The sequence below is a fragment of the Charadrius vociferus genome, unplaced genomic scaffold (genome assembly GCF_000708025.1).
Source record: "Charadrius vociferus isolate BGI_N301 unplaced genomic scaffold, ASM70802v2 scaffold2, whole genome shotgun sequence".
Lineage (NCBI taxonomy): Eukaryota > Metazoa > Chordata > Aves > Charadriiformes > Charadriidae > Charadrius > Charadrius vociferus.
In genome coordinates, this window is record NW_009647595.1 from 5001467 (window position 1) to 5020141 (window position 18675).

At 41.1% G+C, this 18675-nt stretch overlaps 1 protein-coding gene across 1 annotated transcript in view; it reads left to right on the forward strand.

The window, feature by feature from the left end:
- NSMCE2 (non-SMC element 2, MMS21 homolog (S. cerevisiae)) overlaps nt 1-18436 on the forward strand; it is a 130594-nt gene extending 112158 nt beyond the window's left edge. Inside the window, exons 4-6 of the mRNA XM_009881011.1 lie at nt 14457-14557; nt 14878-14984; nt 18061-18436. Coding sequence (XP_009879313.1) covers nt 14457-14557; nt 14878-14984; nt 18061-18220 — 368 coding nt within the window. The 3' untranslated portion in view covers nt 18221-18436. The remainder of the gene's footprint in view (nt 1-14456; nt 14558-14877; nt 14985-18060) is intronic.
- The last annotated feature ends 239 nt before the right edge of the window (nt 18437-18675 follow it).

Genomic DNA, 18675 nt, shown 5'->3' on the forward strand with positions numbered 1-18675 from the left:
TAGAGCTTTTGATGGCAAAAATATGAATAGAAATACTAGCCTTTTATTCTGTCTTTGACAAAATAATGCCACATCGAGGTTTTAGCAAAGAGCGTTGGGCTAAAAGAAGCTGCTGCAGACACCTAGTCTAGCTTTGGCTTGTTTTCCACTGTTGTTATAATTTTCTATATTCTGTTGCTGTTGAGATTGCTGCAGTAGTTCTCTGACAAAAACTTGTCAGGGAAGATGCTTAGAGACCTATGGATGCTGCCAAAGCCAGGGAAAATATGGAGAATTTGGGTGTTCCAGAAAGAACTTGTGGACTGCTGAAAGCAGTGCATCTTAGGTGTTCCCCAGGAACAGCAAGAGAGGTACTGAAGCAACCACATATACATGCAAAGTAAATAGTTTGCTCTGCCACTGCATTAGCAAGGAAACCACTTCAAACAACTCTTTCTACCTAGGGAAAAATGTAGTAATAATAAGCAATAGCATAAGTCTCCACTCCTTGCCCCAGAGGTTGTCTACTAATCCTTAGGAGCCTTTGCACTCTGCAGGCTTCCTTTTTCTATCCTCATTTGTCACTGCAAAAATATTTGTATGGGTCAGAGGCACAGTGCAAGTCAAAAAAAAATTATTAGAAAAAAATGAACAGTTCTGCAATGAATCCCTTTATGTATGAGAAGTAAACAACAAACAATTTATCATCTCAAACGAAAACAGAAGCTGGTTGAAGAAGTTAGAAATCCCTGCTGCTTGTGAGTTGCTGGCAGCCCATTGTGCTGATGCTTCTGAAAGGAAACTGAGTGCACTTGTGAGGGTTTTCTTTAATTTCAAAAGCATTCTCTGGTTTGAGATCTCCCCATAGCTAATTAAAACAGAACACAGAGTGACATTAGTTATGCACCAGAGTGGGAGTCAGAAGATGTGAGTTCCATTCCCAGCCCTGCCACCGACTTCCTGGGTGACCTTGGGTAAGCCTCTTGATCTTGATTTTCAAAAGACCTCTGGGCCAAATTTTCATATTGAAGTTTGATTTTCAAAGGAGCTCAATATCTAGTGATTTCCATGATGTTGATTATGGCGAGAATTTCAAGCAAGCTCAGCAACAAATATGCTGAGCTCATTTGAAAATCGGGCTCTTAATCTTTTTCTGCCTCAGTTTCCCATCTCTGACAGTGGTAGTAAGATATTTTCCTTGTCTGTCCTGATTGTTTAGACTGTAGCTCTGCATTGCCAGAAATTGTCTTTTCATGAATGTGTATACTGTCTTGTATGGTCTTGTTTGATCTCTATTATGGTTTTTAGGCATTACTGTAATGGTTGTTACACCAGTGATCTGTTTTAGAAAAAAAAGAAACTGTAATCAGAAGAAAGCTTAATTATTGTGTTGTTTCTTGGATCTGGGTGAAGACCTATACTAATTTCTTTAGTTTGCTTGGGAGAATGTCACCTGGAGAACATCAAAAGCTGTATTTAAGATCAGTGTATGTATGTTAGCTGACTTCTCTCGTCCAGTAGGGACAGTTAATCTATCAGAGAAGCAGGTTAGATCAGTTTGGCATGATTTGATCTGGCAAGAAATGTATTGACTGCCTCTTACTACCTTGTTATCCTTTGGCTGCTTACAGTTCAATTGTTTAATAATTTGCTGAAGAATATTTTCAGGCACGGAGCGGTGTGGAATTCCATACACCTTGCTGCCTGCTGTGGTAAATAACGTGATGCCGTTCGCAGTTCCCACTGCACCAGCTCTGTTTGCATTTTTCCCACACTGCTTGCACGCTGTTGCAACATCTCGGAGCAACATAACATTCTCTGTTGGCAAAGGTATAGAGTGCTTCTTCGCTTCATAAATGCTGTTTGCTTCCCGGGACCCACTACAACCCATTCCTGAAATTCCAGATCAGCATTGTCAGTGATAATCGAGCTCCTGGTTTCAAGCTCTGTGCTGTACAAGCCAGAGGCCAAATGTAGTAACCCAGGAATGCGTGATTGCAAAGACTGTCACTTCCCAAGGAACTCTGCTTACTGCTAAATGACTGCCCTTTCCACATACCTGTGGGTGCCACTAACACAGTGACTCTTCCCTGTTGGGTTTGTCATATATGGGTGGACAGTACCTCAAGCAGCTGAAAGTTTTGAAGCAATCATTTCCTATGTTTACAAAATCGGCATGTGACTGGCTGCTGTTTTCCAGATTCCCCTGGACTCCCTGGCTAGAATTATTTATTATACATTATGTGCCCTCTGAAGAGCTCTTTTGATACTTTGTATGTTTTCCTTTATACGAAATGGGATGCTGTACCATGATCAGCTTTGTGATGAGTAGACTCGCAGGACGCCTCTAGGAACTCTATGGTGGCAGCAGTTTTTCAGTTAAGGCTGAGTGTGTTTCGTCATGGGGAGAGCTTAAATGTGTCATTTGTCTGTGATTAGCATTTTCTAATGTTGCATTTTTTTAAGGAGGTAGTCCCTTTTGGTCTTTACTAAAAGTGCTTTTCAGCTTCTTAATCTAACAAATAATTTCCTAAATTGTGTTACATGTTCTAGTATAGACATGCATGCCATATCAAGGTAGGACTTGATCCCAAAGAGCTGCAACTGCCAGTGCTGGTGTCTGCAAAAAAAAGCTTGGAATAAGGGAAATATTATAGGATGGTTTGGGTTCAAGGGACCTTTAAAGATCATCTAGTCCAACCCCCCTGCCGTGGGCAGGGATACCTCCCACTAGACCAGGTTGCTCAAAGCCCCATCCAAAACTTCCAGAGATGGGGCATCCACAGCTTCTATGTTCCAGTGTCTCACCACCCTCATACTAAAGAATGTCTTCCTCATGCCCAATCTAAATCTATCCTCTTTCAGTTTAAAACCATTTCCCCTTGTCCTGTCACTGGAAGCCCTTGTAAAAAGTCTCTCTCCGTCTTTCTTATGATCCCCCTTTATATATTGATTTTGTCCTTAAAGGTTTTCCGTTCCTTCCAGGCACTGAACCCAATTCCCACATACTTTTACTAGCTGTAGCCAAGTGTGTAGAAATGGCAGAATCTTAATTATCTGTAGAAACCAGAGAGTCTCAGTGACACTGACCTAACCTAAATTCTGGGTTGCAGGGCGGTGCTTGATTTCTGATGTGAAAGGACCATAGACAAAAACAGTCTGTGCCTTACCTTCAGTAGTGGATCTCTGTTGTATTCAGTTTTGTTTTCCTTCATTCATTAGTGCAGATTGTTTTTTTTCACTTACATTAAGCTGTTTATTTCGAGATATAAAATCTTGATCTTTCTCAGCATACACGTAGGGTTGTATGTGTTTCTGCAAGAGCTGATGTGCCAGACGAAGAGCGCAAGGGAAGTTTTTAAGAGGACAACTGCAATGTTACTGCATCCTGGTCATAACTATAAGATTGAAATAGCGAGTGTAACGTTAACTGCTTTGCTAGAAAGATGAAGACTGTGCAGAATGCCACGTGATTTAGCTATGTGCTCGTTATCCTTATTATGAAGCACAAATGACACTGCAACTGCTGTCCCATCAATCCAACGTTAGCTTCCCTGGCACCGCTTGTCCTGCTTAGCCGTTCCTGTTTCTGCTGCTGTGTGCATCTGTGCTGAGCATGTTCAGGTCCTTTCTCCGTCCCACTTCGCTACCCTGTTAAACCTGATCTGGAGAGAAAAGTAGACACAGAGAGACCTTGAGGGTGTAAAAGACTCTGCCTCATGCTTGACCTTAGTTAAGGCCCTCACAGTCTTCCCAGCACATTTGCCATAAAGCAGAGTCATTGCCAGACTGTCTATTATCTGCAGCATGCCAAAATGTCAAGGTGAAGTCTGAGATGCATGTGTTGCTGTATAAATGACACCTATAGAATGGTAATGATTTTCTGATGCATGTGGCATTAATGAAGATGCACTCTGCCAGTTAAACTCCTGGGCAAAAGAGAACCTGCAGAAAGGGATTTAAAATAAATATCGATCCGATTTGAAATTAACTACTAATTACCATGAGAAGCTACTAGGCTGCTGCAGTTATAATCCATGAGTATTTATAGCTCAGGGCTTTAGCGTTAGATTTTTTCTACTGACTGCCATTCAAGAAGCCTAATCTTACATCACAGGACAGGTTGAGAAAAATAACTGTTCAGCTGTTCCCAACTGATGATAGCGTTATGTTTAGCTGCACAAGCCCCCCGTGACATTATTTTGGAGGATGCTGTATAAATTGGGATTAGTAACATCTTTTATTTCTTTGAGAGAAGAGCTTACCGAGGATTATTACAGTGAAGATTTGCGCAGTGTGCACAGCGTAGTTTATGCAGAATGTCTTAGTACACACACACGCAATATGTCACTCTGCCTTAACCTAAATGAAAACCTTGCAGTTTTACGATTGAGCAATGGCAGATCTCTGAGTTCCTCTTAAAAAAACCCAACAAACTGTGAGTTTTATTTCTCAACTTGTTTCGGTATGATATTAAACATTGATATTTAATTTTTTTTTCCTTTTCTCATGTAGTTTAGCAAAGGAGCATTATTTTATAAATATGACTTACTGGCCAATTATCATGCGTTCTTCAGTGCAAGTGTTAGTTTTCTCAAAATAAACAACCAGATACTGTGCAATTACTAGAAGATACTGGTTTCTGTGTTGTGTTTTTCGCTTTTAGCATGGAACTGATGCATTCACTAAGAATGTATTTGGAAGCTGTTCATAGCCTTAGTTACTCGGGGGGAAGGCAGTGTGGTCTAATGGGAACAACAAGGGTCTAGCACACAAAATGTGCTGGTGGCTCGGGATGGATTCCTGCCCTGTGCCTCAGTTTTCCACCAGTGGAATGGTCATGGTAGTAAAACTGACCTTTTTTATAGTTCTTTGTGTTCCAGAGAAGAAGGAATTGGGTGTTATTACTTCCACAAATGATTAATTGCTTTAGGAAAATTCCTTTTCTGAGGAGGTTGTTGGGGCCGTGGGCTGGTGACCAAAGGCAGGAGCAGAGCGGGAGACGCAGCCCCACACGGGTCCCCGGCCAGTGCCCGGGGCCGTGACTGCAGCAGGGACAAGTTCCGAGATGGTGCTGGAGTAATGACCATGACATGCAGACAGATGAGTCTTCTTCCCCATCCCAGAGGCCATTTCAGCAAAGGCATTTCAGGCAGTGCAAAGCTGCAGAATTTGGAATAACTGGAGTGGTAAAGTTTGTATGTAAAATACAGAAGAAATAAATTTCTATAGAAAAAGCTCAGGAAATGAACGCAACTTCTCTCTTTGTACATCTTAATAATATTGAACTCGAAAAAATTACGTGGATATATGCAGTGCTTCACTGCACATTGAATTGTAATCACTTGATGTTATATATTTCTAAATTAAGTAAATTCATTTTTTGAAGTAGTTAAGAGTTTTAGAAAGTGCTCTGAAGGTTTGAAACGCATCACTAAGAACAGAATTGCAAATGTTGCTCTCTTCATTAATATTAATTTTGAAATAAAATATCTCACCTTAAAGTTTCTTTCAAGTGTTTCAACATTGGGTTTTAGGGGGTGGAGAAAAGAATATTTTGTCCCCACCATTTCAGTTCCACTTTTTCTTATTTATATTCGTGTCTTTATTCAAGAGCGATACAGTGTGTCTGTCTTTTCCTGGTAAAGAGAGGCAGATCTGTCTCTCCAGCTCTCTTTGGGTGAAGGGGGCAGTGGAGCTGGTTTCCTCTCCCGCAAACCTCCCGAAGGTGAGAGATTGCTCTTTCCTCTGCTCTCGCGGCAGTTTCAGGCAGCTGTTCAGTCGGTACCATCCTCGTCAATCGCAGAACCAACAGGTTAATGTTCAGGCATTATGGCTTCATGCCCTCTCACCGTATGCCTCATAAATATTCCTGTGCCCCAACACATGCCAAACTACGTGTGTCTGTATGCACTGCTCTCCTGACACCAGGGCTTGGGGCATTAATTTGGTGACTTTTTAAAGGCGTTTTTCAAGAAAGCTGTTTAGGAAAGAAATACAGTGAAGTCGTCGTCAAAAAGCCTTGCGAGGAGAATGTGAAGAGACAGATGGAAATGATAATCAGGATGATAATCTTGTAGGGGTGTGATCGTTTGGGCTAGCTAGGGGCTTCTCTGCTCACTGGTTCCATGGCAGTCTGTTGGCTAGGACACTACGCTACCTGCTCCACTTGCCTGATCACTGCTCTTTTTGTTTTCCGTCCCGCTGTTACCCTGGAACAGTTCTGTCCAGGAGTGTTTTCCAGCAGAAGCTTGTTGCACCTCAAAATCTGTCACCAGCCCAGCTTTTCAGAAGTGAATGACTACAAGAATCCACAAATGACATATTGAAGTGGGCAGAGTGACCTCCAACCGTGTAGGTTACAAGATATATAATGTTACTTTTTGTTCAGAGATGTCATAGACTGGGTCTCTGCTGGTGAGCTGATACGTAGAGAATGCTTGGCATGGATTGTTCTGAGAAAATTTGAATTATATTTACAGAACAGACCATCCAAGTACTGCTAAGGACTCATTCATAAGTGGACGTGGCTCCAAACCGCCATCAATACCGACAGCTTTCCTCTCTCTACTCCTGTCCAGTGTTAACAGTGCCTTTCTCAAGTCACTGTGGAAGTGGATTAAGCTAAACAGCCAAAAGGCACTCCTAGTGCAGAATAAGAGCGTCCACACAGTGAGTTAGTGCCAAGTAGCTAATGCATTCTACATTCACACCCTCGCTTATTGTGCAACAGCTTCCCTGTGTAGGCAAGCCCTACACGCTCATGCCATTTGATGGTTAGCATTGCATCACTGACATTCCAGATTCTGACCACAATGTTAGTAATGGAAAGTGGTTCGTCTTCTAATGAAATGGTAGGCCTTTTTTTATTTTTTTTTTTCTTTCTGGTTGCATCTTTTGCAACTTTTTCTTTCATGTGTCTGGAGTGAATTTCTTCATTTTTAAAATGTGTGTAATATTCTTCTAATCTCTGATATGTGAAATGATGCTCTCTAAGCATGGAAATTGCCTTTATACAGTGTAGTGCAGGAAGCAGTGATTGTTCACCCTTTTTTTCTTCTGAAGAGCAGGAGAAAACCCAAGTAATAAAAATGTTCTGTACATATATTTGCAATTTAGTAGCTTGTGTCTGATATATTTCTTCCTCATAAAATATTCCGGTTTTTGTCTTGCTTTGCTCATACTGTGGCATCCCTGACACTTTTGCTCTATTGTCACATGCCTGGGACTCTTTCATGTAGACCTAGAGTTTGCTGGTCATTTAAGTAGCCTGTTTACCAGTTAGGTTTTTTTTTCAGCAAGACTTCGGTGTTTAACTTGCTTATTAAGTTTATATGCCATTGTGGGTGATGATAGTTAAGATGGAAGAATATGGCCTTCTTAGATTTTCCAGAAATAGCGGCTCCTCTGAGCTTACTGATGAGCCTTCATGACTTCTTTGTGGGTAATCTTCATCTCCCCCAGGAGCTTCTTCAGATAGAGCCCAGACTGCAGTGACGAGGAAGCTGCTGTTTGAAATGTCATCCACTGACTTTGAAGTGTGGATTTCTCATGTTTGTTTGCAATAACAGAGGGAGCAAGAAAGCTGCCTCTGTGTGTTTGCCTACCAAACTGTTCGAGTTGTGTGGTTTATAACCAAAGCTATCCTTTCTGTTCACGTTTCTAGGGACACAGCTCCCACTGCACAACAGTCTGAATTTCCCAAAATCTAAGGGCAAAGATGATGTTTTACTTCTCAATTCAGTAGTGTATGAGTTGAAGGTTTCACAGGGCACCTCTGGTGTTTGTTTCGGGTTTTTTTTCTACATGGGATTTATAGGCACGTTTTATTTATATATTAAATAAATATTATTATTATATATTAAACAGCAAATTGTATCTAGCTTCAAGTATCTTTCTGTCTCCTTCAGTTACATTTCTGTAATGAGTGTCCCATAACATTTCCATCAAAGCATAGTCTCTCTTCATTTTAAGGTCATTCTGGAAAACTGGCATCAACCAGCTCTACCCTGTAGTGAAAGGATAAAACAGGAACAGTATTTCCATTTGGAATAGTTTATTTTAAAAGGTCTGTAGCTTAGTGGGACAAAATATGGTAAAATATGCAAGTGCTGTGAATTTGATGGTATTAAAGGTGTTTTTAGAGGATTGTTGCTTAGTGCAGGATACTCTCCTTTCCTTCCCCACTCTTATTATTAGTATTAACTTATTTTTAGTAAAGGAACTAACAATTTGCTAATTTGTTCATCTAATTTGTCTTTCACACTCCAGAAAAAATCAGAATAGGTTAAATTTAGAGGATTGTCATTTTATTTTGGATTGACCAAATGCCTGTCTATGTACTTCTTACACAAGTATGCATAAAACAAGGCACATAGGAGAGACTTCTCAGTAAATTACCAACAAATTGCTTGGCCTGGGCAGGAGCAAGTAAATTTGCAATTGCAATCTGGAGCAACATGTTAGAGGCCACCTTCCTTAGATCAACTTGTGTATTGCAACACCAGCAAGTAATCAAATTGTAATGTACTTTAATGCAAAGCCTGGTTTGGCTTGGTTGGCAAATTAAACTATCGCATGCCTCTGGCAAAAGCAGGAAGCCTTTGAACTGTTTGACTGCAGCTGTAGCTCGCACACCTTATTTTCCCTCTTAAAAATCAAATTAAACTGTAACCTGCAGCCTCTGCGGGAATTTTCAAGGAAAATTAAACTGTTGCTAACCTTTCTAGCAAAGATAACTGTCTCTAATCAAGCTGAGAAGCCCAGGCCCAAATTCCCATCTCCAAGTTTAGACGAATTCATTGAAGGAAAACTCCAGGGCTTAATAAGTACAAAGATATTACCTCTGACTCAGGAAGTCCTTGGCCACAAATTGCTAGAGACTGGGAAAGTTTGCCAGGAAGGTATTACTCTGTGCTTCCCCTCTTCTTTCACTCCTCCTGCAGCATTTACTGTGCATCCATCCCCGGGGCAGAACACTGGACAGTTGTCCTGGTCTGCTTCCCCACATCTGAAGTCTAACCCAAATTCAGAGCACTGATGGGCATGCTGACCCACTGTTATGCATTGCCCATGGTGGTCTCAGCATGTGTTTCGTGGAAAGCAGTGTTTGGGCTCATTCCCTCCTTTAGAGTTGTCCTTGGACCTTCCTCACCCCATGCTAGCAGTGCCCCAGACTCCTTCTGACTCTTAGAATACCAGTCTTGGATGGGATGGTGACCTTCACCTCCCCCACCTTTCCTTATTTTCTGTGTCCTGCTGGCAGGAACACTTGGCATTTGAGTTGCCTTCGTAACAGTCGTGTTTTTCTTGGAGCTCTCAGAGATAGGATTTTTCCCAGTCTGGATGAGTTGCTGTTATTTCTGTAGAGTCAGCAGTACAATAGACCCTCTCGGCAGCCAAGACCTTGTCTGTCTGGTGGCTCAGGCTTACAAACACTCAATCCTGCATGCTTAACGTTACCCTTGGATTTCCGGGATTAGTGTTTGACTGATGGCAGGTGAGAAGGCAGAACAGTGCCGCACAAAAGGAAAGAAATCAATTAAGTTTACATTGCAACGCGTATTCACTCAAGGCCAGATTAAGGCAAACTTCACCTTAGAGGAACAGGAGTTGGGTAGAGAAGGTTGTTGGCACTGGAAGCAGGGAGCAGACAGCACAAATACAGGCTGGGAATGGCTGGAGAGCAGCCCTGAGGAGAAGGACCTGGGTGTTCTGATTGAAGAGAAGCTCAACATGAGGTGGCAATGTGCTATCGCAGTCCAGAAGGCCACCCGTATCCTGGGCTGCATCAGAAGTGTGGCCAGCAGGTCAAGGGAGGCGATTCTGCCCCTCTACTCCGCTCTCGTGAGACCCCACCTGCGGTACTGCAGCCAGCTCTGGAGTCCTCAACATAAGAAGGACATGGACCTGCTGGAGCGTGTCCAGAGGAGGGCCACCAGGATGATCCGAGGGCTGGAGCACCTCTCCTATGAGGAGAGGCTGAGAGAGTTGGGGCTGTTCAGCCTGGAGAAGAGAAGGCTCCAGGGAGATCTTACAGCAGCCTGCCAGTACCTAAAGGGGGCCTACAGGAGAGCTGGGGAAGGACTTTTTACTAGGGCATGTAGTGATAGGACGAGGGGGAATGGCTTTAAACTGGAAGAGGGCAGGGTTAGATTAAACATTAGGAAGAATTTTTTCACTTTGAGGGTGGTAAGGCACTGGAACAGGTTGCCCAGAGAGGTTGTTTAGGCCCCATCCCTGGAGGTGTTCCAGGCCAGGCTGGACATGGCCTTGGGCAACCTGGTCTAGTGGGAGGTGTCCCTGCCCATGTCATGGGGGCTGGAACTTGATCTTCAAGGTCCTTTCCAACCTAAACCATTCTATGATTCTGTGACATTTTTTAACATGTATACTATCCATGCTTAATATAATTCACAATATAACAGTTAATGTCTCCGCGCTATGGTTTGCTTATTTTTAAAAGTTGGCTTAAAAGTTCTCAGTCTCTCTCAGCAGAGTAGGTAAAAACTGAGCTAAGGCATATTAGTCACATTTTTATCAAGAGATGAAAGTGATAGAGATATAAGGTACTACCAGCTTTTAATTAAAATTGAATAAGTAGAAAACAGTTGGCAGTTGCAAAATTCATTATGATGTGTTACCAAAAATAGATACCTTTATGAGAATGCAGTTTTATTACAACAGTGGGCGCTAATTAGCTGTAAACATCTTTGCTGAGATAGCCAGATAGAAATGTGTTAGTAATACTCGTAACATGTTTCAATTGGCTGGAATGGAAAACTAGAAACTCTTAAGGCTCTTAAAATGTAATCTCTCAGACTACCAAAATAGACATATGTACTTCTGTTACTTAACATCTGAATTTCAGGAACAATAACTTAGTGTTTTCTGCATCTGGTTTTAATTTGCAAGGAAAACTCAATTTTACAAATATGTAACCTGACTTAGCTGAAATATGTGTGACCCGGTGTTTTTATTTCTTCTTTCTGTAGAATAGTCAGACTTGCAAGTTAGATCCTCTGAACTTTTATACATTTCATTTGGTAAAAAATCCCTTTGACCTTAATAAAAACATCTTCCAACATGAGTTTATAAGTATAGATGTACAGTTTTGATCATCTTACTGACCAGTTTGTTTCAGTGGCCAGTCCAGCCCAAATCATGACACCAGTTCAGGACATACGTGTGTCTCGTGTAATCTCTGCAAAATTTACTGTAATTGAAAAAAGTTATTTTCCACTCCTCTGTAATCTAGAACATCAAGCAATAACAACAAATCTGTGGGTGGTTTATCTGATTTATGCTAATTTGCTATTGACATGTTTGAGGTATCACTTGCATCATCCCAGTCTTGCATATTTGTTATTAAAAATATTAGCTGCTTATGAAAAGGAAATATTTTAAATAATTATTCATTTGTGCTGTGATAACCTCTTGAAACCAGGGCCCCTCTCTGGCAGACTGTATACAAAATCATTGCAAATGAAGTGCAAACCTGAAGTGTTTACAAGAGGATGATTTGAATCCAGGAAGATTAATATATCCCACCTACGAGGAGTGGGTCTCATGGAATTTCAACCATTAAACCTGAGGCATCTAAATCACCTCCAAAGCCAGCACAAGAACGAGGTAAACCCAGCCTGTGATTTAGCTCACATAACTTAGAGATCCGAGGCCTTCAGGGGAGACTCAAGTACCAGTACCGGAACTTGAGCCCATGTTTTCAAACCTGGATGCTTCAACGTAGTCTCCTAAATTCTTGTGTCGGTTCCTGAGTAAGCACACACAGAGGTGATGAGTGAAGTGGTGACTCCTTAGCAAAATCAGAAGGTGCTGCATGAGGTGAACACTCTTCCAGAAGAGGCCACTTAGATGCCTAACTTGGAGTGCTGAGCTTTAAAAGTAAAATCACAGGCACAAGCCCCCCATTTTCAAGCTTCACCCACCTTCCTTGGCATCTACCTATTGATTAAAAAATATCCTCTGTAAACAATCCCCTGTCCTAGATCTTGCTAGTACTGCTGCGTTCTGACTTCATTGACTGACGTGATGTGCTGGTACACTGGGACTGCACGCCAGGTTCATGAGTTGAAACAAAGTACAACACAGAAGAATGTGAGTTTCCAGATGTTTTCAGCAAGAAAGATTAGAGCTGCAGTGTGTCAAAATTTGCAGATACATGAATATAAGGAAATTCTGAATCTCTCATTCTATGTTGGCATTACTCATAGGAAAAAATCAGTATGGTATTTAAATAAAGCAGCCCATGCAGAAGCTGGCACCTACCAATATTTGCAATATTTTTTAGCCTTGCTGTCTCAGTAAGATTTCACCTGTTGCTTTGTATTTCAAAAGCTTAATTTAAAAAAAAAAAAAAACTGAACACTTCCCCCCAAAAGTTGTATTTTCTTCAAAATACTATGTGTTTATGATAGAATAAACCTTATATATGAGCAATATAAGAATAATATGTGACAGGTTTTCTATTCTGAAAACTGGTAACTGACGCAAGTCTTTTTCTGATCTCTATACCATTGCAGTTTATTTACAGTTAAATTGTGCTCACTTTTTCCTTCTGATTTGCAAGTGTTTACTTTTGTTAGGGGGTCAGTATCTAATAAAGATATGTTAATATTCTTGGAGTTGAAAGCCTTAAAATTATTATTGACATTGGACATTTGAGCTCCTTTTCCCCCTGCATCGGCACCCTATTGACAGAGTGAGGTCTTAGTAACAGAAACAGAAATATCCTTGATGCTTGCCTGAGTATTGCCAAAGTGTTTGCAGGAGTACCTGGGTCGGAAACATTCCTGAATGCGTGGAAAACTCTTGATATATTGGAATGGAAAGAAGGGCAAGCTCTGTTAAGGAGGAAGGAAAAATATGCAAATAAAGCCGGCATACCGAGAGGTGCTGCGGTGGAGCGATGGCTGCAATACCGATGCCAAGAGTACCTCAACCAGAGATGTGCTGGCTCACATGGCAGTGTGCTCAGTCTAGACTGGGTGTGAGAGATTGTGATTGCTCCAAGAGTGATGTCTGCTGTTATCAGCCGGAAGGTGATGGTATTATCCAGGCATGCAGGACTGACCCTAAGTTAGGAAACACTGGTCCTTAACAGATGTGGAAGACTGAATACCAGGGATGCAAAGATGCAGAGATCAGCTGATAGTGTGCAGAAGCACCGAAGGGAATCCAAGGCTGAGCCCAAGGCTGAGACTTTGTAGAAGGTAACTCTAAACCCTCTGTGTTCACCTGTGTTTCTCACTGCCCCCTTGGCAGTCAAAGCCAACGCAGGGCACTGAAGGATTTCATCCTCTCCGAACCCTGTGTTGCTACGTTGCAAATGAGATTGTGCAGCCAGAGAGAAAAATGTTCTGTTCAGCTTGGGACACCTTGGGGACTGCGCCCCAGGGCACTGCTGCAAAACACTGCAGAACTACCCCAAAGGAATGGAAAGTTATGTCAGGTGTTATGTATGCTATTATTACCAGATAAGTTTTAAAGATAAACAAATGCGTTCGACTAAAAGCCTAGATTCACAATAACAGACCAAAGTTTGGTAAAGAGAAAATAACATGTATATATTTGTTAAGGTTATACTTAGCAATATATATCCTCCTTAGCTGCTCCTGTGTCTCAGCTTTTGACTCTGGCTGATTAGTTTCTGCCTGAACCCTGGGATGGTGTGCCCCTGGGTAAGCAGAGTTGCTTACACCTTGCCTTCTTCTGGTAAAGGTGGCGACCTGCATCTTCTCTAGCTCAAGGTGCATTTCTTCTCATTTGTCTGCCCCTCATTCCCTGGCATTGGGCCATCAGGGGTTTTCTGGCAGATCTCCTTAATGTTACTTCAATAACATTTCTATTGTCCATCTCAAAAAACACTCTCTTTGCTTTTATTTTCACTAATTATAGTCTTGTTAAAGTACAATGGCATCACTTTACAAATTATGCATTATGATAAATAGTACAGATTCTTTTTAAAGTATATACTGTGTATACAGGCTATATAGCAAACCCTTTTATGACATTCAAACACAAACTGACCTTGAGGACAGACTGCCAAATCTGCAAAAACTCCGCCTTATCCTTTGTTAGATTTTGGGGGCTCATCTGCATGTTACTGGCTTTTGGTGAACTTGATCAGAGAATACCACAGGCTTTGCATGTATTGAGGCCAGCTTGCTTTCCTTCCCAGACATCCTTTCTAGCATTGGCTATAAATAGGCACACACACATACACACACACAAAAAAAAAAAGTGTTTACCATTTAAAAATCCACATTTTCTAACAGAGACTGTAATAGAGTATTTTTTGCAGTATCTTGTTCAGGGAGCAGTACAGAAATATGTTGTGGCATCTTAGATATCACTGTGAGATAATGCTTGGCAAATGCTGGATTTTATTTGCTTATTTTAAGTATTTGCTATCTATATTAAATATTAAATGAAAATTCTTCTGTTTCCTATTATAGTTTGTCATCAATCAGATAATGATAATGGGACCATTGAACAAATCGATGAAGATATAGCTGTGACTCAGAGTCAGATGAACTTTATTTGTCCCATTACACAGGTATGCTATCACTGCTGCTATAATCGATTGGGAAATAGTTCTTTCATATTCTTCATTGGATTGTTTATTACAAATCTGCAATACTTGTTAAAAATCAGGCAGTATAAATTACAAGCGTTATCAGAGAAGAGCACCATTGCTTGGGAAAAAGCCCCACGTAAGGAGGAATGCAGTTTACCATGCAGGACCTGACCCCGTAATTTAAGTGGAATGCCATGTATGAATGGCAAACACACTTCCTGCTGTTTTGCATAAAATCTCATAAGAAGCGTTTTCATGGGCATTATCAGGTCCTTTAAATCAAACCTTATTGATTACAGATGGAAATGAAGAGGCCAGTTCGAAACAAAGTCTGTGGACATACATATGAAGAAGACGCCATTCTAAAAATTATCCAGACTCGAAAGCAGCAAAAGAAAAAAGTCCGGTAAGCTAACAAGAATGTGTGGAAAAGCTATTTGCTTTGCTGTGTAAGTGGAATTTTACTCCACTTGTTCTAGGAAATGTATTTGGATTGGCAAGGCTGCAGGAAGTAATACTTCAGTGTCTGCCCAAGTCACAGCCTCCTCATTAGCGCTGTACACGTGAAGGAGCTTTTCTTTTTAATGAAAACAATGTGCAAGGAAACATTCAGGAAGTGTGTGGGGAAGTTACAGCTACTCGTGGTACCTGCACAACAGAAGCAAAGAGATTTTGTACAGCCATGAACAACAAAGAGAAACTTCAGCTTCCTAAAACGTAGTTGTTCATTTGGTTCTCATTGCTTATTTAGCAAACCCTGAAGTTAATGAAAAAAAAGTCTCCTCTGTGCACCCTCTTTTGCATTTATATTCCAATACAACTGAGAAATATTAAAACACATAAATGAGTGTTAAAGTGAGAAATATTAAAACACAACTTTTTATGAAGTAACAGAGATTAAGAATGATCAGACAGAGCTTTCATAATGATCAGACAGGATTGAGCAGTTCCTACTAGGATGCAATTCAGTAATTCTTACTTTGTATCATCAAAGCAGCCTGTCACTTTCCACACAGGACATATTTTTTGGAATGAAAAGATGCAACAGTTGAATTTTTAAATGTGAAATTCTCCCTGGTAAGTTTCAAATTTAGGATGGTTTTGATATTAAAAAAAAAAAAATAGAGAGAAGAAAAGGGGCTCAAACACTTGTTAGCGCAAGTTTAGGGGACATATCATTTCACCATTAATTTCACATTTGTTTTTACACGATATATACTGGAACCTCATGCTTCGGGGCTGGTGACCTCATGGAAACTGACCAGTTGTGGATTTTTTAATAGAAGTGCAGTTTGCACATGGTCAGGAAGGTCTGTCAAAGAGTAGCAACCTGATTTCCCCAAAGATAATGCCACAGGCAACTTGCTTCCTCTGTCCATTGCTCTTGCATTTCTGTTAGACTCTACATACTCCACCACGGGGATACAAGGGTGGAGGGGGACTTTTTATTCCACACTCCTTCCTGGCTACAGGAAAGCACTGCTATGAAATCGAGCATCAGTTGGGATGTCCAGCTACTACCTTAGTGTCAAGACAGCCTGAAGGACAAGACAGAAGTACCTTGCTCAACAGCCCCAAAGCACGACAAAAACACCTTCTGCAATATGGAACTGAATTTAGGATGTTCATATCTAAATAATTCTCTGTGTTGTTAAATCCATCAGGAAAATGTCATGCTGGTAGAGGCTGTTTTGGTAAATCAAAAGTTTCAGCATTGCTGAAAAAATAATAGGGTCACATGACTGAATTTTTATTTTACCTTTTAAGAAATTAAAGACTTAGAGAAAATACAGAGTAAAAAAAAAAAAAAAAAATCAGGTAGCTGTACAACACTGAGCTTTAAAAGCTATCTTATACCCAAACTGAAGTTATTTGTGCCGTCTGAATCCTGGCAGTTCTTTATTTTGCGCTTTTAGTTTGCAACCTTACCATTTTTACACCAGTTATTCCAGCATGCTAGAAAAACACAAGCCCAGCAATAACTCAGCTTCCCTGTAGCCACGTTAAGAAAGACTGCTTGGTTTTCTCTGCCCACGCTCACTGACCTGCTGTAATTTTAACCTTTCTCATGAAAATGCAGTCTGTTTTGGAAAACCATAGTCTGCTGTGGTTGGGAAGACGGGCCAGTTGATGCAACAAGTTCCCCATTTGAGTACCCCATTCTCGTGGTGCTGCTGGTTCTGACTGCGCTCCTGCCAGCAATATTCAAGTGGAAGCAGGTATCTTGGTAGAGCCGAGTCGTGGTTAGGGGGCTCCTCTCTATCCTGACTCTGAAATCAAAGCTGTTGCTTGCTCCGGAGTTACAGAAGTGGCTGTTTCCTCACACGTACTTTCCAGTTTGAATCCCCGGGATCCCTTTGGTACGCTTGGCAGTGCGCTGGCTGACCTACGCACAGCCACTGGTTTTGTGCTGATAGACTCGCCATACACTCCTTTAGGCAACTCTTACGTGTCTCCGTTTGCTCACTATTTTCCACTGCCTGGAAGGACATACTAATACTTTATGCTTACAGGAAACATGGGAAGCTTTCTGAGCACTTGTTATTCATTAATCTGGCAAGCTATTGCTCTAATAAGGTGATAAATGGGAAAACTGAGGCACAGAGCAATTAAGTGACTTATCCATGACAAACACACTAAGCTGTAGACAAATCTGGAGTAAAAGCTATGAGTACTGATGTAAATAAGTTCAGCACCTCAGACAAAAGTTACTCCTAATAGAAGAAGAATTCAGGAAAAGCATTATTTCTGACTAGAGGTACCATCTGTGCAGGTCTGGGCCACTGCCAAAGGAAAATGACCTTTGGTCCCTGAATATCTTTCACTGTGCTGCCTTTATCTGGCTGTTTCAAGTAGTTGTAAGACATTTCGTATTTGATTATCATTTAGAGGCTGTTAATTTGACCCCATCTCTCCTTTCTGTGCTTTCTCAGTTCACTAAAGGCCAGGTAAATTTTTACACCACCTGGATAGTTCACTGGTTCACCAGTCAGCCTTTGCAGGTTCTCGTGCAGATTTCTCATTCTCTTTTATCTGTTTCCCTAGAACTTAATTTCCTTATTTATCTATCAGTGAAGATTATACTTCTCCACTGCAGATAATTAAGGTGAGAGGTAGTTACCTGCAGTTTGTAGAGGACTGGAAAGAGAGAAAGCAATGCAGAAAGATGTCCCTGCGATGCTAGGATCAGTACTGATGCAGGCAGCTTTGTGTACGTGGAGCAAGAGAGTGATCTACAGGTGAGAGGCTCCATCTCTCACTTCGTTCCTTCTGTCCTTCAGCTATTGATTCCCACCAGTTAAGATAAATGGATTTGTTTTTTCCCCCGAGAGAGCTGGTGAAGAGGAAAAGAGGTAACGAGGAACTGACAGAGAGAGTGAATCCCAGATAAATACAATAAACCAGCAGATGTTATGTAAAAGCCTATATCTGACAAATACAATTCTTCCGATTTAATGGAGTCTCTCTTTTCTTTTTAACAGATGCCCTAAAATTGGCTGTAGCCATGCTGATGTAAAAGGATCAGATCTTGTGCCAGATGAAGCACTTAAAAGAGCGATTGACAGTCAGAATAAACAAAGCTGGTCAACACTGGAGAAGTCAGCTGGATACGCTGCTGCCACAAAGAAAATTTGTTGTTAGAGGTCTTGTGAGATAAGCTGCTGATTGTAAGTAGGTTGTGTAACTGATTGTTATTTAAAGTGTTTCATTTATAGGCAAAGTTGAAGGTCTCAGCTGAAAGCATTTTTTAAACTGCCGAATATGAGGAATTCCAGTTTAACTTGTTTTCAACCTTCCTGAAATTCTAAAAGCTTGCATTTGATAAATAAAACATGTTTTGCAGCATTTAACCTTCCTTGTCAGTGTGCTCATTTTTTCAGCATATTTGAGATGCAGATTCTGCCGGCATGTAACAGCGAGTGCTTTGCTCAGTGTTGCAGATAGTTCTGTTACTGTCTGTGTAACTGCTGGGAATACTCGGAGTAGGACACTCAGACCAAGGATTTACCCAAATCGTATACCCTGCTTGGGAGCACATCCGTGTTTTAATACAAACCTCAAGAAACCTTAATAGAACTTAATTTGCGGGAAGGGCT